At 30.0% G+C, this 18175-nt stretch overlaps 3 protein-coding genes across 3 annotated transcripts; 1 reads left to right on the plus strand and 2 right to left on the minus strand.

Moving 5' to 3' along the window:
- Positions 1 to 1311: 1311 nt before the first annotated feature.
- Positions 1312 to 5414, plus strand: LOC110613475 (delta(7)-sterol-C5(6)-desaturase). The gene is made up of 3 exons (XM_021754633.2): positions 1312 to 1732; positions 3981 to 4286; positions 4842 to 5414. The coding sequence occupies exons 1-3, from the start codon at positions 1513 to 1515 to the stop codon at positions 5135 to 5137; spliced, it is 822 nt and encodes a 273-aa protein (XP_021610325.1). The 5' UTR covers positions 1312 to 1512; the 3' UTR covers positions 5138 to 5414.
- A 4725-nt stretch (positions 5415 to 10139) lies between these two features.
- LOC110601424 lies at positions 10140 to 11147 on the minus strand. The gene has a single exon (XM_021738550.2). It carries the CDS (start codon positions 10881 to 10883, stop codon positions 10140 to 10142), a length of 744 nt encoding a protein of 247 aa, XP_021594242.1. The 5' UTR covers positions 10884 to 11147.
- A 145-nt stretch (positions 11148 to 11292) lies between these two features.
- On the minus strand, positions 11293 to 17544 carry LOC110631314 (LEAF RUST 10 DISEASE-RESISTANCE LOCUS RECEPTOR-LIKE PROTEIN KINASE-like 2.1). The gene is made up of 3 exons (XM_021779090.2): positions 16448 to 17544; positions 13205 to 13243; positions 11293 to 13095 (listed from the first exon to the last, which is right to left on the minus strand). The coding sequence occupies exons 1-3, from the start codon at positions 17241 to 17243 to the stop codon at positions 11960 to 11962; spliced, it is 1971 nt and encodes a 656-aa protein (XP_021634782.1). The 5' UTR covers positions 17244 to 17544; the 3' UTR covers positions 11293 to 11959.
- Positions 17545 to 18175: the final 631 nt, after the last annotated feature.

The following is an 18175-nucleotide window of genomic DNA, read 5'->3' on the forward strand; positions in this document are numbered from 1 at the left end:
AAAATAAAATAAAATTAAAAAAATTATAATAATTAATTTACCTATTATTATTGTATAAAAAAGTAAAATAAATAATTATTTTAAAATAATTTAAAAAATAATAAAAATTATGGGATGTGGAAAATATTTATTTTGTACGGAGTGAATTTTTATGAAGTAGGTAGTTAATTTATTTTGGACAGAAGAGTTTAAAAAAATAAATTAAAATTTTTAATTAACTTTTTGTACAGATCAATCAAGGAGTGAAGCTTTTTTTTTTTTTTTTGAAATGGCAAGGAGTGAAGTTATAATGTTTTAAACTATTTTTGTAAAATTAATTTAAATTTTTATAAAATACAGGGAATAATTTTTATAAATATAAATTATAATAACAATTTTAATTAAGTCGAATTTAATTACAAATTAAGAATTTTAAATTTAAATAAATTATAAAATTAATTAAAATATGTAAATAATATTTAGTAGAGTAGAATTTGATTTTGAAATACCAATTTAATTAATCAATCAAGTTAAATATTCTAAATCCTATTTTTTTATTTTATCAATTAAAAAAATTAATCATTAAACTTAACTATTTTTATTCCAGAGGATTACATTATTTTTCTACTTTTCCCTTAATAGAAAATATATATGATTATTTTAACAGATTTAAAATTGCATTGATATTTATAGAATAAATTATTTTTATATTTCTAAAATATATCAAAATTAACACAAATAATTTTCTATTTTTAAAAATTCAATGATTTAACATTATATTTTGATTTTAATCCTGGGTTTACATTGAAAAATAATGTTTTGTATGACCATCGGTTTCTTAATTTAATTTTTTAAAATAAATTATTACTTGTTAAAATTAAAATATAAAAATTAAAATATATTTATTTTCTTAAAAAATAAAGGTATTTTATTAAGAGATTAAAGTCTAGTACAATCAGATTAAGGCGGTTCCTAAGACCCCTAAAACATCAAATCCCAAAGAAGCGCCCGTTAGAAGAAACAGACCCACATTCAAGTGGAGGGAAATTACAGAAGAAACCTTGAAAGTGAGATAGAATTGCTGGCGGACTCCTGGAAAACATAGGACATCTATTTCTAAAAAAATTTCTCTCTTTTCAAATGGAGAGAGAAAAATATGTGTTAGGAACTAAAATATTGAATTTTAAAAATAAAAAAATATAGATATTAGTTTTAATATATTATAGGGATGTAAAAGTAATTTTACTGCGAATAATGCGAGTGGTGTCTAGCCTCTATTGTTAATCACTCTCTTGTGAGCTTTGACAAATAAAAAAAAAAAAAAAATCTCTTCTGGGTTTTACGTTTGCTTCTGACTGAGACCCAGACCAGAGTACACTCGCTTCTCTCTCATTCTCCGCCTCCAATAAACCATCGCTGCTGGCAATATTTCCACCTCTAAAGCGCCGACTCCTCTTTTTTTTTTTTTCTTTTTTTTTTCCTTTTCTCAATCGTCGGCTATAATTCGCCGGAGGAGTCGAAAGTCGGTTATCCATGGAGGACAAGTATCTGCAGCTTTTCTTGGATGAGACCTCGTTATATAACGACATTGTGCTGGGCCATCTGCTGCCTTCCAGCTGGTGGGTCTCACTTCCTCGCTTTATCCAGACGTGGCTCCGTAACTACATTGCTGGAACCCTTCTCTACTTTATCTCTGGTTTCCTCTGGTGCTTTTACATTTATTACTTGAAGCGCAACGTGTATCTCCCTAAAGGTATGCGATATTTTATTCAGATTGATTGCTTACTAGTTCACTTGTTGAAATTTGAATCTTGGGTTTCTTTTGATTTGCTATCTGTTTATGATTGGTCGTGGCCTTGTTATGAGTATGAATTTTTTTCCTGGGTTTTATTTTTTTTAATCTTATTTTTGGTTTAAAGATTTATTGCTTTTTCAGATGTAGGAACCGGGATTTGTATTCTTAGGCGCTTCTAATTGATGGATATATGTAATTTGATTCTCATTTTGTTTTTTTTTCCCCTTTTCTTTTATCTTTTTACGATATTTTTAGTTCATTCATTTATTTGACTTTCATAGTATTTGTAGCCTTTTCTGTGCCTGATGAGTAACCGGCTTGATCTCTTGTTGATTTCAATGTGGATCTGATTCTTGTTTATTGATATTATTATTACCACTTATTCTACTTGGTTTCTTTAATTTAATATCGGTCGGATTTTGCTTGTTGAGCTTATTGTGATCTGTATTTGCATGCTCGAAGGTTTGATATTTTGATGCATTAGCAATTTCTTTGAATTTCTGGAAAATTCTATCTGTAGTGTATTTCTTATGTTTATTTGTCAAATTTGTTAACTTTCATTTGAGAAACCGTGTCAAAAGTGTCCGCAGTAGTTCTTTTTCATTCTAAAATTATAAGCAAGACTACTATTTGAAATTTTATGTTCTCTTTACTGAAATTTATACTTGTTTCAGAGTATAGTTGATGGCAATATATTGTTCTAGCTATTCATTTTCTGCATCATGTCATATTTTTGTTTTTCTCTTTCTGTTTTATATCTTTATTTATTTGTCTATTTTTTGATCCATTTTGAGAATTTTTAAGTTGATTGATGAGTACAGTATGCTTAATATGCATTTTCTTTTCCTTTTGTTTTAGTTTAATCGAAAACTTCTTTTCCTTTATCTGTCAAAGGATGATTCGTCTGGCTGAAATAATCTCTTTACCTTATCTATTTCAGCTAGTGTCACTTCTCTCCACAATATGAATGTTAAATTGGAATCTTTGACAACGAGAGATCAGACAAGTTTGATATGACTATAAATACTGATGGTTCAATCTTTGATCTTATTTCATTAATTTTATGATATGCTTGGCAGTGATGTTGGCTTCTGATTTCCCTAGTGTATTGGTATGAGATAATGTTGGGTCCTAAAGGTAGTTATTGTTATGTTAAAGATTCACTGTCATTTTGAAAATTACTGCTTTATTCCTCAAGAGCATATATATCAACTAAGGAACACTTGTTGCCTTTGTATGCATACCACCAATTAAACACAGTGCAAGTTTTTCCTTTCTTTGCTTGTAGACACACAGTTATCTTGTATCATTCTTACACATTGATTGCTACTTTCTAAGCAAGATTTGAATAATGTCATTACACTGATTGTTACTTGTTAAGCGATATTTGAATAATGTCATTGTGTCTGTTGACTATTGAACCGTTCAATTGCCATACTTGTTATTTAATTTCAAAAGGTTATGATTACTATTTTCTTTCCCATAGATATGACTTCTAAAGGTTATTTAGAAACATGATGGGCAGACGTGAGGTAAAACAACATGATTTACTTTTGCATTTGTACATCCATTTTTGGTCCTAGAGTTAATAACTTAACTGTGATACAATTTGAGAAGTTATAATCTAGACAAAAGGCTTTTATGTTTTTTTATTTTAATACTCACATAATGCATTATTTCCTCTTTTATCAGATTTCTGCTTGATTGATTGGTGGAACTTTCTTTCCCTAGATTGCCATTATTTTCTTTTTGTGTGTATAAGTGTTTGTGCGTGTATGTATGTGTAAAATCTTTTGGTGACAATAAATTTATGGCGGTCCCTACTGCATTAGATCCCTGCTTTATGAGGGTTAGGGGAAAGATATGTTTATCTATTTTCTGTGTGTCTTCTAGTCACAAAGGCTAATCTTACCATGGTGCCAAGGCTTGCCTTTCTAGAATATATGGCATGAAGTATAAGATGCCTCTACAATCATATTTACTGTTCACTTTTTTTTTTTACTTATATTTTTTTCCTCCTTTTCCTTGGTTCCGAAATATGTTATAGCGGATGAAGAAGAAAAACACATTAGGAGGAACTAAGGTAGATTTATGGTTTATTTTAGAATCTTACGTCTTATTTCAATGTGAAAGGAAATTTGGTAGTCTTCTACCCAAACATATGATACCGCCTTTTTTTTTAATCTCGTGAACATTCACATTGCAGATGCCATCCCTACAACAAAAGCCATGCTCTTGCAAATATACGTTGCTATGAAAGCTATGCCATGGTACTGTGCTCTTCCATCTCTTTCTGAGTACATGGTCGAAAATGGGTGGACAAAATGTTTTGCAAGGGTATCTGATGTTGGTTGGTTTGCCTACATCATGTATTTGATTGCATATCTTGTTGTGGTGGAATTTGGGATTTACTGGATGCACAGAGAATTGCATGATATAAAACCTCTATACAAGTATCTTCATGCAACCCATCACGTCTATAACAAGCAGAATACTCTTTCTCCCTTTGCTGGTGAGTTCTAAAACCATTCAATTTGAGTCTATGGTCTATTTTATGTTGTCAGAATTGAGCATTTATGGGATTATTAAGTAAAGTATGTCCTTCAGAAAAAAAAAGTAAAGCAATGTAGAAATTTACATCTGCCTCTGATTAAGCTCACCGGAGACAGCCTGGCAGGGAAGTGTAGTCATCTGGACTTTGCTTTCTGCTCTAAACATCCACCTTTGTTAAGGTGAAGAAGTTGTTTGCCTCTAGAAGTTGTAACACCAAGATTTCTAATTGTAAAGTGGTAGCCTTGTAGTTCTAAGTAGACTTTGAGTGTTTGGTGTCCTGTGTCTGAGGAAAGGGGAATAGAATGAGAAACTAGGAATGCAGGAGCATTTTGTTCCTTGCTTTTCAGGAATGGTTATTCTTCGTCTTTCTTCAGTAATGGTAAAATGCTCAATATCTTTAGTCTTGCTTTCTATTTGGAATTATATTCAGTTTTATGAGATTCCACAGCTAGCAAAGCACCTTTTTACTAGGCTCTACTTTAGAGATTAATTGGAAATTATCGGTTTACTTTAGGTTTGGCATTTCACCCACTTGACGGAATACTGCAAGCAGTGCCCCATGTTATAGCTCTCTTCATCATTCCTACACATTTTACGTCTCACATAGGTCTCTTATTTCTCGAGGCCATATGGACAGCAAACATTCATGACTGCATCCATGGCAAGCTATGGCCTGTTATGGGTGCCGGATATCACACTATCCACCATACTACATACCGGCATAATTACGGCCATTATACTATATGGATGGACTGGATGCATGGTACCCTTCGTGACCCCGAGGAAGATGCAATATCGAAGGTGAAATGATACACACCTGTATGCCTTGACATTATGGTTGGTACATTGTCAGTACTTTGTTGGGTTGGCGTCCTTTGCTTTGAGTGCTTTGATATCTGTCTTCTGCATGTGTTCAACTATGTTTGTGCTTTTTAACTGAGAAGGATTATTTGTAGAGAAGATTTATTTTGGATGCTAGGACAAAGCTCTATGCTTAATAAACTAGCTACTAGAATAGACTAAGGCGCATATCGCATGTATTCAGTCTGATTAATAGCTATTGTGCAATTTTATTTTCTTGGTTTCATTAATCTGATTAGAGCTCTAGACCAAATATAGTATCGCACAAGTAGGCTTAAAAAAGCTACAAAATCCCAAACACAAAGCAGCCTACAATAAGGTCAAGGCCTACAATAGAAAAACCCTAAGCTTTCTAAGATCGGGATAGAGTTAGTCTGCTGCAGCCTAGGACAATGCCGATGAGGGGAAGCAGTAGAGGTTGTTGATGACCAATCTAAGATTAATGAAGCAAAAAGACCAAAATATCAGCCTTGAAGCCCCAATTCGGTTTTGAACATCAATAGCCGAAGCGTCGAAGCACCACGAAACACAGCTGAAGGAGGTTGTTTGAGCCTTGAAAAGGGATACTAAATAGAGCTAGGGAAATAGAGCTCATAGGCGATATGTGCCCTTTGAGGATCAACTATCCAGAACTAGGGACGTAAACGGGTAGGTTTATGTGAAAATTAAACTATTCGAATTTGAGTTATATTTGAACCGATTCTGATTAAAAATTAATTTAAACTATTTAAATTCATTTTAAATCTGATTATTATTTGAATTTTATTCGAACCTGTTCAGTGTTATATATTTTAATTAATAATTTATATAAAAAATATTTTTATTAATAATTTTCATTTAAAAAATCTAATATTTTTAAAAAATATTTAAATTTTAATTTTTAAATAAAAATATAAAAAAAATTTATAAATATTTTTATAAAATATATTTTTATATTAAATTAATTATTTATATAAACGGGTTCGGATATTCCAACTGGATTCGAACTTATAACGGGTATTATTTTTTAAATTTGAATATGTCCTGAACTCAATTATAACTATTTAAATTTATTCTATTAGGATTCGGTAAGATTGGATATTCAAAAACATCCGATCTGTTGCCGTCCTATCAACGGATCATGCTATAGAACCTGGAGGCTCTTAGCAACAGAGCTTAAAGGACGCAACCCCTCATGGTCCAGGTAGAATTATGTCCAAGGGAGGCTAGGAACCATTAAAGGATTTGTTGATGAAGCACAATGAATTTGCTCGTAAGCCGCACAAGCAAACACAAAAAAAAACTGGAAAACCCGTAGATATAAGATTTCCTTCTCCTACTTCACTGGTTCTGCATCATTCTATCAAATGAAATAGTTGTGAATGAACGTTTGGTATGATAGTAATTCAGTTTAATTAGGATGATATTGTGGATTATATACTATAAATATATAAATACTCAATAATACTAAAGTTATATTATATTTATAGAACATATGTTTTTGGATTTAATAATTTTTATTAATTCAGAGATAACAAATGAAAGTAATACTAAAGTTATATTATATTATAGAATATATGTTTTGAATTTAATAATTTTTATTAATTTAGAGATAACAAATGAAAAAACAGATTTCTATTTGTTCGTTGATAGATAGTTTAATAGTTAGAGATAAGAATGAAGAAATTCTATATATATATACATTTGCTTATTAAGTCTTTTCTTAATTATATTTTAATTGAACTGTTAGTCCCTCAAGTTTCAGATATATTATTTATGTTATTTTTTTTTATCTCTAATTTATGTCTACTCTTATGTATGTATTGGATTATTTTTATTTTATTTTAATATTTTTTATAATATGTTGTTAAGTGTTTGATATATTTATTTAAATTTTAAGTTATTTAAAATTTAAAGGTTAAGTAATTTTTTTACTATTAAATTAGTTTTATTTATATTTATATTTAATTTCATTTTTTTTAATATTTTATACAATGTCTATGCAAACATTTTTGTAAATATTAAAGGTGCTAAATTTTTATTTTTTAAATTATTTTATTTAATAAAATATAATTAATTAGAAAATAATAAAAAAGTCAAGTGGAATGACAAATAATAAATTTTATATTTTGTGAAAATATTTGAATTATTTTATACTTTTTCATTTTTATGGAAATTATTATATATTTTAATAAAAATTTAATTTAATTTTTATTAATATACTATTTATTAATTTATAGTGTGATATTATAATCTTTGTATATATTTATATTATATATTGAATTTCATAATAATATATTACATTTTATTTTAATTGATAAAATATACTGTAAAAATAACATATTTTTACTTTCAAAAGAAAGGATTTATTATATCATAATATATAATATGATTGTAATATTTTTTTTCTCTTATTAATATATATATATATATTTATCTATTTAATTGTTTTATTTTAAATAAAGTTAAATTGCATTTTTTAGAAATAATATTTAGTCTTTTTTATATATATTTTAAATTAATTTAAATGATAAATTCATTAATAATTAAAAAAATAAAGATATACGTTAATATATATATATATATTACATGTAATTTATTTTTCTCTTTTATCACTTTTATTTTGTTATCATATTTTATTTTTTAAAAATATATATAATTTATATTAATTTTTAATAATAAGTAAAAAAATAAAAAAAATAAAATATATTTTATTTAATGAAGCAAAAACTTTTGAGAAAAAATCAAAATTTTGAAATAAATATTATATAAATAATATATTTAAATATTAAATAATCATGAAAAATAATATAAAAATAATAGTTTTGATAATATAAAATTATTAGATAATGCATTGCTGTTTTAATTATAATAATTATATTTTATTTTTAAAGTAAAAATAATTGTTATTATTAAAATTAATTTAAAGTTGATAAATAAATATGTAAAGTTTAAGGTATACATGAATAGTATAAAAATTTAAATTTTGAGATAAGAAATTATAGGATAATAAATGACAATATAACTCGGATAATGACAAACTAATTTTTAATTAAGAATATTAAAATATTAAAATAATTATAATGATGTTAAATTATTAGATAATAAATCTAAATTTATAAAATTAAAATTATAAGATAATAATTAAATTAAATTAATTAAAATAATTTTAAGAATCAATTATCAATTATATATTAAAAAAATTGAACAATTTTAATATAATCTAAATTTTTTTATGCAATTATAAAAAATTAATAATTTTAATTATATAAAATTATCATACAATAAATTGTTGCTTTAATTATTTATAATTATATTTAAATTTTAAAGTGGACAATAATTTTTATTATAGTAATTTATTTAAATTAATTAATTATATATATATATATATTAAAAAATCAAAATTTTGATATAAAATTATTAAAATAACACATTAATTCTGAAAAATAATAAAAAATTAACTTAAAAATTATTAAAAGAATATAAATTATTAAGATTATAATTTTAAATGTTAACCATTTTAAATTTTTTAAAAATTAATTATATGTATATATTGATAATTATAAAATATTAATAAATTTAGTAATATTATATTATAAGATAATAAGTTGTTTATATTATTACATATTATATTGAAAATTTAAAGTGAATAATAATAATTTTATTATTTTTTAAATTTATTTAAAATTAATAAATAATTACTTTAATTTTAGAACATACATAAATAGTAAAATAAATATTTTGGGATAAGATTTTTGATAGTATTAATCTTTTTTTTTTTTTAGAAAAAGAATAAGATAATAAAGTAATTATATAATTAAATTTTTATATATTTAAAAGAGTTATAAAAAATAGTTTATATTAGTATAAATTATTTTTAATGTTTTAAATTAAGTTTCAAAATAATTATGATAATTTATTTATTATTTTTATTATTTTTTATATATATCTCTTTATCCTAAAAATTTTTAACATAATGTTTTAATTTATAAATATTAATTATTTTTAGTATGATTCATTTTATTTATATTTGCATAGTTAATTTTTAGATGGTATTATTAAAAAAAGTGAATAATTCTACTATTTATTTTAATATTTATAAAAAATTTAAATTAATTATAATTTTATGTTATTTTATATTAATCCTTATATTTTATTAATTGTGTTCTTTATTTTTTATAATATCAATAATTATTTAAAAACTATTTTATATATAAAATATAATATATATATATATATATAAAGTTATGAATAGTATTGACAACGTACAAAGTATGTTAATTAATATTAATTTTAATAATAATAATAATTTTTTTTGAGATGAAAATTAGAATATGAGATATCTCACCCGTTTTAAAAAACCTGGTTTAGTGAAATGTAATCTTTCGTCCCTCTGTTTAGTGAAATGTAATCTTTCGTCCCTCTGTTTAGTGAAATGTAATCTTTCGTCCCTCTGTTTTAAAAAACCTTCAATTTAGTCACTGTGGATTTTTAAAGACTATGCCATTAGTCCCTCCCGTTAGATTTTCAGTTAAATCACAGTTAATTTTAGTTAAAAGACTAAAATATCCATATCAGTTTCTTCTTCAATACTTTCCACGACTTTGTACATTTTCTTTCTTTCTCTCTCCAGAAAGAAAAAAAAAATTCTTTTTGCCTTTTTATTCTGTGATTTTTAACGCATCACATTTTTGCTATGGTGTTGAAGATCTGAGTTTTGCATATTCCGCTTATTAATTTGCAGGTATTTTTTATTTTTAATCTTACGGTGGTGTTTGAACTGGGCAAAAGAAGGAGCAGCAATGTCAAACGTCTTATTCGTAGAGAAGAACCCAGAAGCCAAAATTTAGTTAGCAACCAAAAATCCATGCCTAGAAAAGAACCCACATCCAATTTTTCAGAAACTAGAACCAAAATTAACTTAGGGAAGAGGAATTATAAGCCAAAATTAGAAATGAGCAATGTTGGATATTTAATGCAAGGTAAAGCCAATCTTAGAAGTAAAAAAGAAAAGCTGATGCTGAAAGATAGAAAAGAGAAGAAGGATGGCTACTCCAGGTGAGTCGAAGTCTACAACACGGATCTTAGCACCAACTTCACCCAAAACCCGAGGCTCCACTCTATCATTCAGCGAAGCATCCCTGATTAAATCAACAGCATTGGCCTGGATCAAGCTATAGCGATCAACGGAGATGGTGGCTTCCACCTGCCGCTCGCTATGAGCCTCCTGATAAAACCCAGGAACCGAAGCCTTCCCCAAAGGAATCCCATGATACATGACAGTGAAATTAGACTCGCTGTACTTGATCCCTACCTTGTTGGGATTAACGGCAGTGAATAGCATGTGGATAGTTAAAGAGAGTGAAGTGGTGGTGGCGCCAGTGGTCATGGTGGTTGTGCCGATGGTCGGGTCAAGTGAATTGAGATTAGAAGCGGGGATGCCCATGTACTGGACCCCGACTTGTTGGAGATCGAACTCAGGTTTCTTAGGCTTGACGGTGAGAATAATGATAAGAAAGATAGCGAGAACAAGGAGAGCAAGGAAGGAGAAGAGAAGGAAGAGACAACAGCAGCAGCAGCCTTTCAAGGAGGCTGACTTGGAAGACGACGACGTTGGGTAGTAAGGATGGTGGTGGTGGGTGTTTGAACTCTGCGGTGGGCGTAATGGTCTGTGGTCACCATTCAGGCTAGTGCTTGGTTGTGTAGGTGGCGGCATTTCGAGGGATTAGTTTCCTCCGCCTAAAGCTGCCATTCAGGCTAGTGCTCATTTCTAAGTTTGGGATGTGGGTGTAAAGAAGAAGAAGAGAATGATATTAATAATGGGTATTTTAGTCTTTTAACTAAGACTAACGGCGACTTTAATTGAAAATCTAACGGGAGGAACCAATGGCATAGTTTTTAAAAATCACAGTGACTAAATTGATGATTTTTTAAAACAGAGGGACGAAAGGTTACATTTCACTAAACCAGAGGGACTAAATTATAGTTTATCCAAAAAATTAATAATTTAAAAATTATAAATAATTTAAAATTTAATTATTTAATTTAACAAATCAACCATAATATTAAATTTGTAATTTACTAAATCAATTATTTAACACAGCAGTTAGCTGTCTTATTTGGCAAATTCTATTAAACTAAACACATATATAAATTATTCTGCCGCATATGTTTAACAAATTCACCCCTACTGAATAAATAAAATCTCTCCCACTCCTGTTTAACAAAAAATTTTTCCCTCACATCTTTTTGATAAAAACCCCATTTTTATAATACTATCAGATGTAATTGTCTGACATACGGTGGGTCTCTGGATTGTGCTGGATACTTGAAGCCTCTTGTTGTTGTAGCTGGGGGTTCTGGCAGCCTTTTTCGTGTGATTTGTGCATCACAGACTTAGCTCTTTTACTCTTTCATCTCTGGTTGCCTCCTCTCTTCTTATGGGTTTTGGTTAAATTCTCTGCTCGTTAATTTGTGATGGTTCTCGAATACCGCTTGGGTCTCTGGATTGTCGGTTGGTCTGTTCTTCATCTCCAGCGAGATGCATATTTGGCGGTGTCAGTTGGGCGGCAATATCAGTCGTATTGAAATCCTTGGCTGTCCACTATTTTGGATTTGGACTGTGTTTTTGGGTTTGGGTTTCTGTTCTATTATGCTGTGGATTAGGCTAAATGTGTGTTGGTTTGGTTTCTCTTGCCTTGATATGTATTATGTGCTATTACCCATTAGACTTTTTAATGCAATACTTTCATTGCAAAACAAAAAAAAGCTCAACTTCAGTGATGACAACCTCTATTGCTCATATGTTGTTGATGATACAGCAGAGGAATCTGAGAGTATAATTGGAGAAAACAAAACGGGTTTTGGTGGAATTTGCAAGGATTGTAGATTGCCTTCCAACATCTCTATCACCCTTGTCATTGATGGTCTATCTGACGGATTGGTTTGAATGCACCACAAGCCCACAATGACCATCCTTCTCACTGTCTCTCCTTCCTCAACTGTCATATTCTCATGAAGTGAACAGGTGTGTCCCAATTCAAGTTTCTTATAAATCCAATCCGGAAAATACATTTCACTGCTTTGAGATGCTTCGCCGACATTAATGTCATCTTTTCCTTCAAATAGTTCAAGAATCATCATTCCATAACTATACACATCAGACTTGTAAGAAACACGTCCGTAGCTTCTCATGAATACTTCTGGAGCTATATACCCAGCAGTCCCTTTTGCACCCAAGATTGACACTTTACTTTCCTTTCCCTTGCATAGCTTTGCAAGGCCGAAATCTGATATTTTTGGACAAAAATCATCATCCAGAAGAACATTTTGAGGTTTTATATCAAAATGCACAATCCTGGAATTGCAACCACAATGCAAGTACTCTAGACCTCTAGCAACGCCAATTGCGATCCCATATAATGTTTTCCAGTCTAAACAACAGTTTCTCTGCTCAGAACGTTGATTATATATGAACTTATCTAGAGATCCATTTGACATGTACTCATATACCAAAGCTTTTTTATCCCTCTCGTAGCAAAACCCCAGAAGGATAACTATATTTACGTGGGATGTTCTACTAATACTTGCAACTTCATTAATAAATTCTTCTCCATCACCCATGGATTTATTTAGGACTTTTACTGCAACAAAACGACCATCAGGTGACTTTCCTTTATAGACACCTCCAAATCCCCCTTCACCTAGCTTATCAGTGAATGACTTTGTCATTTTCTTTATTTCTGAATATGAATATCGCCTCGGCATGAGACGGTGATAGTTCATAATGAATGTCTCTATATTTTGTGCTTGTGTTTTATTCTTCCGTTGTAATGTCAGTGCCTTGCCACTCCAGAATCCTCGTCTTCTGAAACAATAGTACCATCCCAAGAAAATGGTCAGAACAGTGATAGCTGCTATGGCAAGTCCTGGAATGGAACAAAATATTACTCAGACTTTTTCCTTTGTAGGCTACTAATCTGGCTTAGAATTATTGAAATTCTGAAAATGCGTCTTTAGAAGGGCATAATCTTTTACCTATTCCAAGTACAACTTTATTATATTTGCCGGCTGGCCCTGCAAGCATCATGAGATCCGAAAACATTAACTAATACATGAATGTCGATATCTTTCAATTTGGACATATTTCTGAAACAAAAAATTATCCATCCACTTCAATGGAATGACCAAAACAAAAAAACGAGGTTATAGTCAGCATCGAAAGAAATGCATGAAATGAAGATCATGTATGATTTTTAAAATGTACGCTTCCTTGAAAGTCAACTAGATTTTTTTTCTAAATCGAAGTATTCATATAGTTTATATTTGTAGAATTCGATTAACTAGATTCTTACGGCAAGAAACGTGCAACTGCAAGCAGCTGATTGGTATTTATTACTCATCATGTGTCTAATTGTGCATCATACAGAATAGTTTGCCATTGTTGAGATATTCTTCCTTATGTGAATCCTATAATATGTATCACAAATTAGGGTCTTAGAAATTAGCCTAGAATCTGTACTCTGTACTTCCTAATTTGATTCATAATAATTTGTGTAAATCCCTAATCAAGCTTTCAAATTTTTACTTCACAAATTCCTTCTTCGCTTTTTTTTTTTTGGCATTTCCTGAATCTATAATTAGTTGTCGCTAGATTTACACTATAATAATTGGCCCGATGAGAAAGTTGATTGGAGAGAACAGCTGGAAAATGTCACCAGAAAGGATCCCACGCCCCGGTGTGTGAGAAAGACACTGCCATTGTGAAGACTCTCACTCAACGGCAATGGGAACTACCAAGGAAAAGTAGGTCGGTGGATGGGTTATCCTCTGGGCCAGACAATATCAATCACCGTATGGAAATAGCCAAGGAAAATACGTATCAATACGAGTATTAATTTTTTGTTATTGATTATGTACAAGTATGGATAAAAGTATTTATTTTTACACATCTCTATATATAATTAATAGCTGAAAAAATTAATGCTCGAGTACAATATTTTTTTAATCTCTCCCTTCCAAATTCGCCTATAAGCTAACACCCTCGAGAAACACTATATCTATTTTCTCTCCAGAGAAATCATGCGAATGTTATTTGGCTTAGCTCCAATACCATAATAAACAAAGTTTTTGAGAGAAAAATCTGTCTATTTCTCATATATATTTAATTAAATACATAGGACTATTTATATAAATGAAAGAATCCTAAAATAGGCAACTAGTGATTATAGTATATAATCCTCAATCAGCTCCTAAATGATTACCTACATCATTTTCTAATTAAGTATACAACTTTCATTAATGGGATTCTAAACCTTCATCTACGAGATTCTAATAGATATTGACCAAGCAAGATAATTGATCTCATCAAAGTTTATCAAAGTTTATAAGAAAAGAAGGTTATTCTGATACTCAAGTTAACTTTAGTAGTTATTTTCTTTCCTTCAACTATCTAAAAAAATACAAGCAAAAATAAATTTAATATTATAACAGAGAATCCAAGTAACGAAACTCAAAACTAAAACTCGTAACTAGTCAGGTTAGAGGTGCGATATGGAGAAAACGTCGGAAAGCATAGCTGGAAAAGGTTGTCGGCGATGAACTCACGCCTACATGTGGGGAACGTCGAAGGGTTGTAACGGTGCATGAAGCCACGCACAACACTGGATTGAATTGGCTGTCATGTTGTAATGGGCTAGAGTTTATGTCATGTTCAGCCCAACCACCTGAAGAGGATAGAATTGGCTGAAGTTTTCAATGGAAGTGTGACTTAATTAGCTTTGAAGTAAAATTGATGCGGTCAACAGTAGGAAGAAAAGTGTTAGAGAAGAGAGAAAACAGAATGGAGAAGAGAAGAGAGCGGAGCGGTGGCGAAGTGTGTCACTTTACTTTGATGACACCTCTATTTATAGTTTTTTATTTTTGTTTCATTTTCTTTAGATTTTGGTCGTAATTGGCAAGGTCACTTTGAAGATATGGGTTATTATTTTGTTCGATGTCTGTTTTCTTCCCTTATCCGAGGTTGCTGCATCACTGTATAGATTTTAGCTGTGGCTGTCATTGTTGACGGGATGCTAGGAGTCGGTGAGTATCGGCACCCAAGTACTGAGTTGCTCCTTAAGGTGACTCCTTGGCTGTACAAGACTGGAATGCCAAAACATTGAATATAAAGACTTGATTAGCTGTGGTTTGTTGGTTGTTGACTGGTTGCAGTCCGTCTCTGCTTTTTTTGTTTGCTTTTTTATTTTTATTTTTACTGTTGAAAAGACATTTAAGGTGATTGCATGCTTCTTAGATTTGATGGTGTTGGTGTGGTTGGATGCTGAAATTTTGGTCTGTTTATTGTCCTCCTTATAGTGGGTGTTGCAATTGCTGATAATGGGTTACAGTGGATTGCGATGTCTGTGTCGATTTCGCTGTACCTATTCACTGTGAAATTTTGATGGCGATACTATTACATCATCCTAAGGCCATTTCTTTCCGCCTATCGCTTCTTATATTTCTGGTGTCTTGCCTAGATTGATTTGGACTAATTTAATTTAGCTATAAGTTGGATTTTATGTTCTAATGCTAGATTTAGTTGATTTTTTATTTTTCTTAAAATGTAACGTCTTTATACATTTTAATCGCAAATGCTTTTGCATTGATATAAAAAAAAAAAAATTGATGTGGTCAAAATACGACCCATTGCAAATGACGTATGCTAGTACTAGACAAGCAGTAAGTTTTGACAATGATATTTATATTAATTTAGAAAATATTTAAAAATCAAAATCTTCCAGTAAACAGTCAAATTAATAATATAATTAAATAGGAAGAACTTTTTACCACTGGTCCAAGGAGAAAATAAAAATTACTCAAAAAAAGATTTAATAAATTAAAATTATTTTCAAGACGGTGAAATTTTAAGTTTGAGTAAAAAGTAATTATAAAAAAAAAAAATCTTTTGCAATATCCTTGAATTAATTCCCAGTTCACATTATGTGCAATTAATTTGAGTTTTTCACCTAAAAAAAAATATAATAAGAGAAAATTTTCTTCTAGTTTGAATAACTAAACAATTTTCTGAGCAAATAGAGTCTACATTGTAAACTTTGTTATCTTGTTAGCTAGTGATTATAGTAGCATCTTGATGGTGAAAAATAAATAAATTACATACTCATCTATGTTTTTAAGCTTAAGATTTTAATTTGAAGGATTTTTATTTAGATAATTCTAATCTTAAGCATTGTAACGAGTGATATTCCGAGAAAAAAAACGAAGAAAATTAGGACGACGCACCTGATGATTCGGGTTGATTTGCTGTAGATCCTCTACAACTGAATTGCTCAGGCTGATCAGCGCAATAACAAACGAATGAACTAGTAGTCGTATTATAACCGCACATTCCTTTGGACAAATTACACGTCTCGCAAACGGCATTATTCACATCCCACTGCAACCCAAAGCCCTGTTCCAGCGCTGTAACCAAATTCCCCTCTGTTGGACTTCTCTCCACAGGCGCAATGGCTGATTGAGTTGCAGGAACAATAACCCTATTTTCACACAAATTCAAGAGGCCGATTATTGTAGAATTGAAGTTTCCAAGGTCAACTTCCCTTGTTACATAGAAACCTCTCTGTTCAGTGTTGTTTAACGTACAGTTAAACTGATTGGAAAACCCTATAACTCCCGGAAACGGAATTGAAAGCATGGGGCAGCCATAGTATAGAGTTACATCCTGAGCATCGGAAGCGTAATTGAAAAAGGAATCCAAGGTGGTGTTGATAAGGAGGTCTGGACAGATGTCTCCTATGTAATCTTCTCTAGCAAGCTTCAAATTATGTGTGTCGCTATCAATTTCAAGCACTTGGTAAGTTAAATTCTGGATGGTGATTAGTGCCGCTTCATCGGTGCAATTCAGCCAGAACTTTGGGTGGCCGCAATAGTCAGGTTGGTCAGATCTCCAGAAAGGATAGCCAATGTTTGTAATGTTTCCGCAATCAAATTTCGCGCTGCAGTTCTGATATCGCTCATCGGTGGAAGACACAAAAGGAGAGCAGACGAAGGTTATGGTTAGGATGAAAATCAAAGACATGTTTGGGAAGAGATGAAGTTCCAGTTTCACAGGAACATAGCGAGATGGATATAGTAGTTTACATATAACAGAAGAAGAAGGAAGAGGAAATCAAACTTGACGTTGATGAACTGGGCTGCAATTGACAAAGTGAAGAAGAAGAGGAAGAAATTTTGCAAAGGAAGCTTCTACAGGAACGGTATAAAAATTGGCTATCAAATCCAAATTTAGAGTTGAAATTGGAAATAATATTTGCAGTGGTCACTAAGCAGCATAATTATTTTCCAAGCTTTTGTTGCAGGAAAAATTAAAACTCGGTACGCGGAAGCTATAGGGCATTGAATAGTCAAAATATAACACCCACTTAGAAAATTCAGCAAAATCTTACATTAAAATGTATTTTTAAGAACTTCAAGATATATATTATAATGATTTTATAATTCTGAAACCAATTAAGTCAGGAAACTGAGACTCACGTTTTAGATATTTTAATCTAATTTTTCAAATATGATTACGACTTCTTTGTATAATTTTTCAAATATTTCAAACATATCTAATAAGTCGTCTGTTACAAATTATGCGAATATTAAAATTTTTAATATTATTATTGTATAATATTGTTTTATAAAATAATATTTTTTTATATAAATTCACTGTTTATTAAGAGAAGTAAAATAATTTTTAAAAAATTTTAAATTTAATTATAAATTTTTTTAAAAATATTTTAATATTTATTATTATATATTATTAATATTTAATAATAAATTCTATTTAAGATATTATATTCTTAAAAAATAAAATTTATTAAATTACAACGTTGGTGGATTGGCAATGATAGTATAGGAGCATCACTAATTTCATCATTTTGTGATGAATGGAATTGTCGAATACTAATTTCAAAGAGATGGACGGTGCGTTTTTCGTATGGGTTTTGTGGGGCTTATTGGACAATT

Source organism: Manihot esculenta, chromosome 1 (genome assembly GCF_001659605.2).
Source record: "Manihot esculenta cultivar AM560-2 chromosome 1, M.esculenta_v8, whole genome shotgun sequence".
Taxonomy (NCBI): Eukaryota; Viridiplantae; Streptophyta; class Magnoliopsida; order Malpighiales; family Euphorbiaceae; genus Manihot; species Manihot esculenta.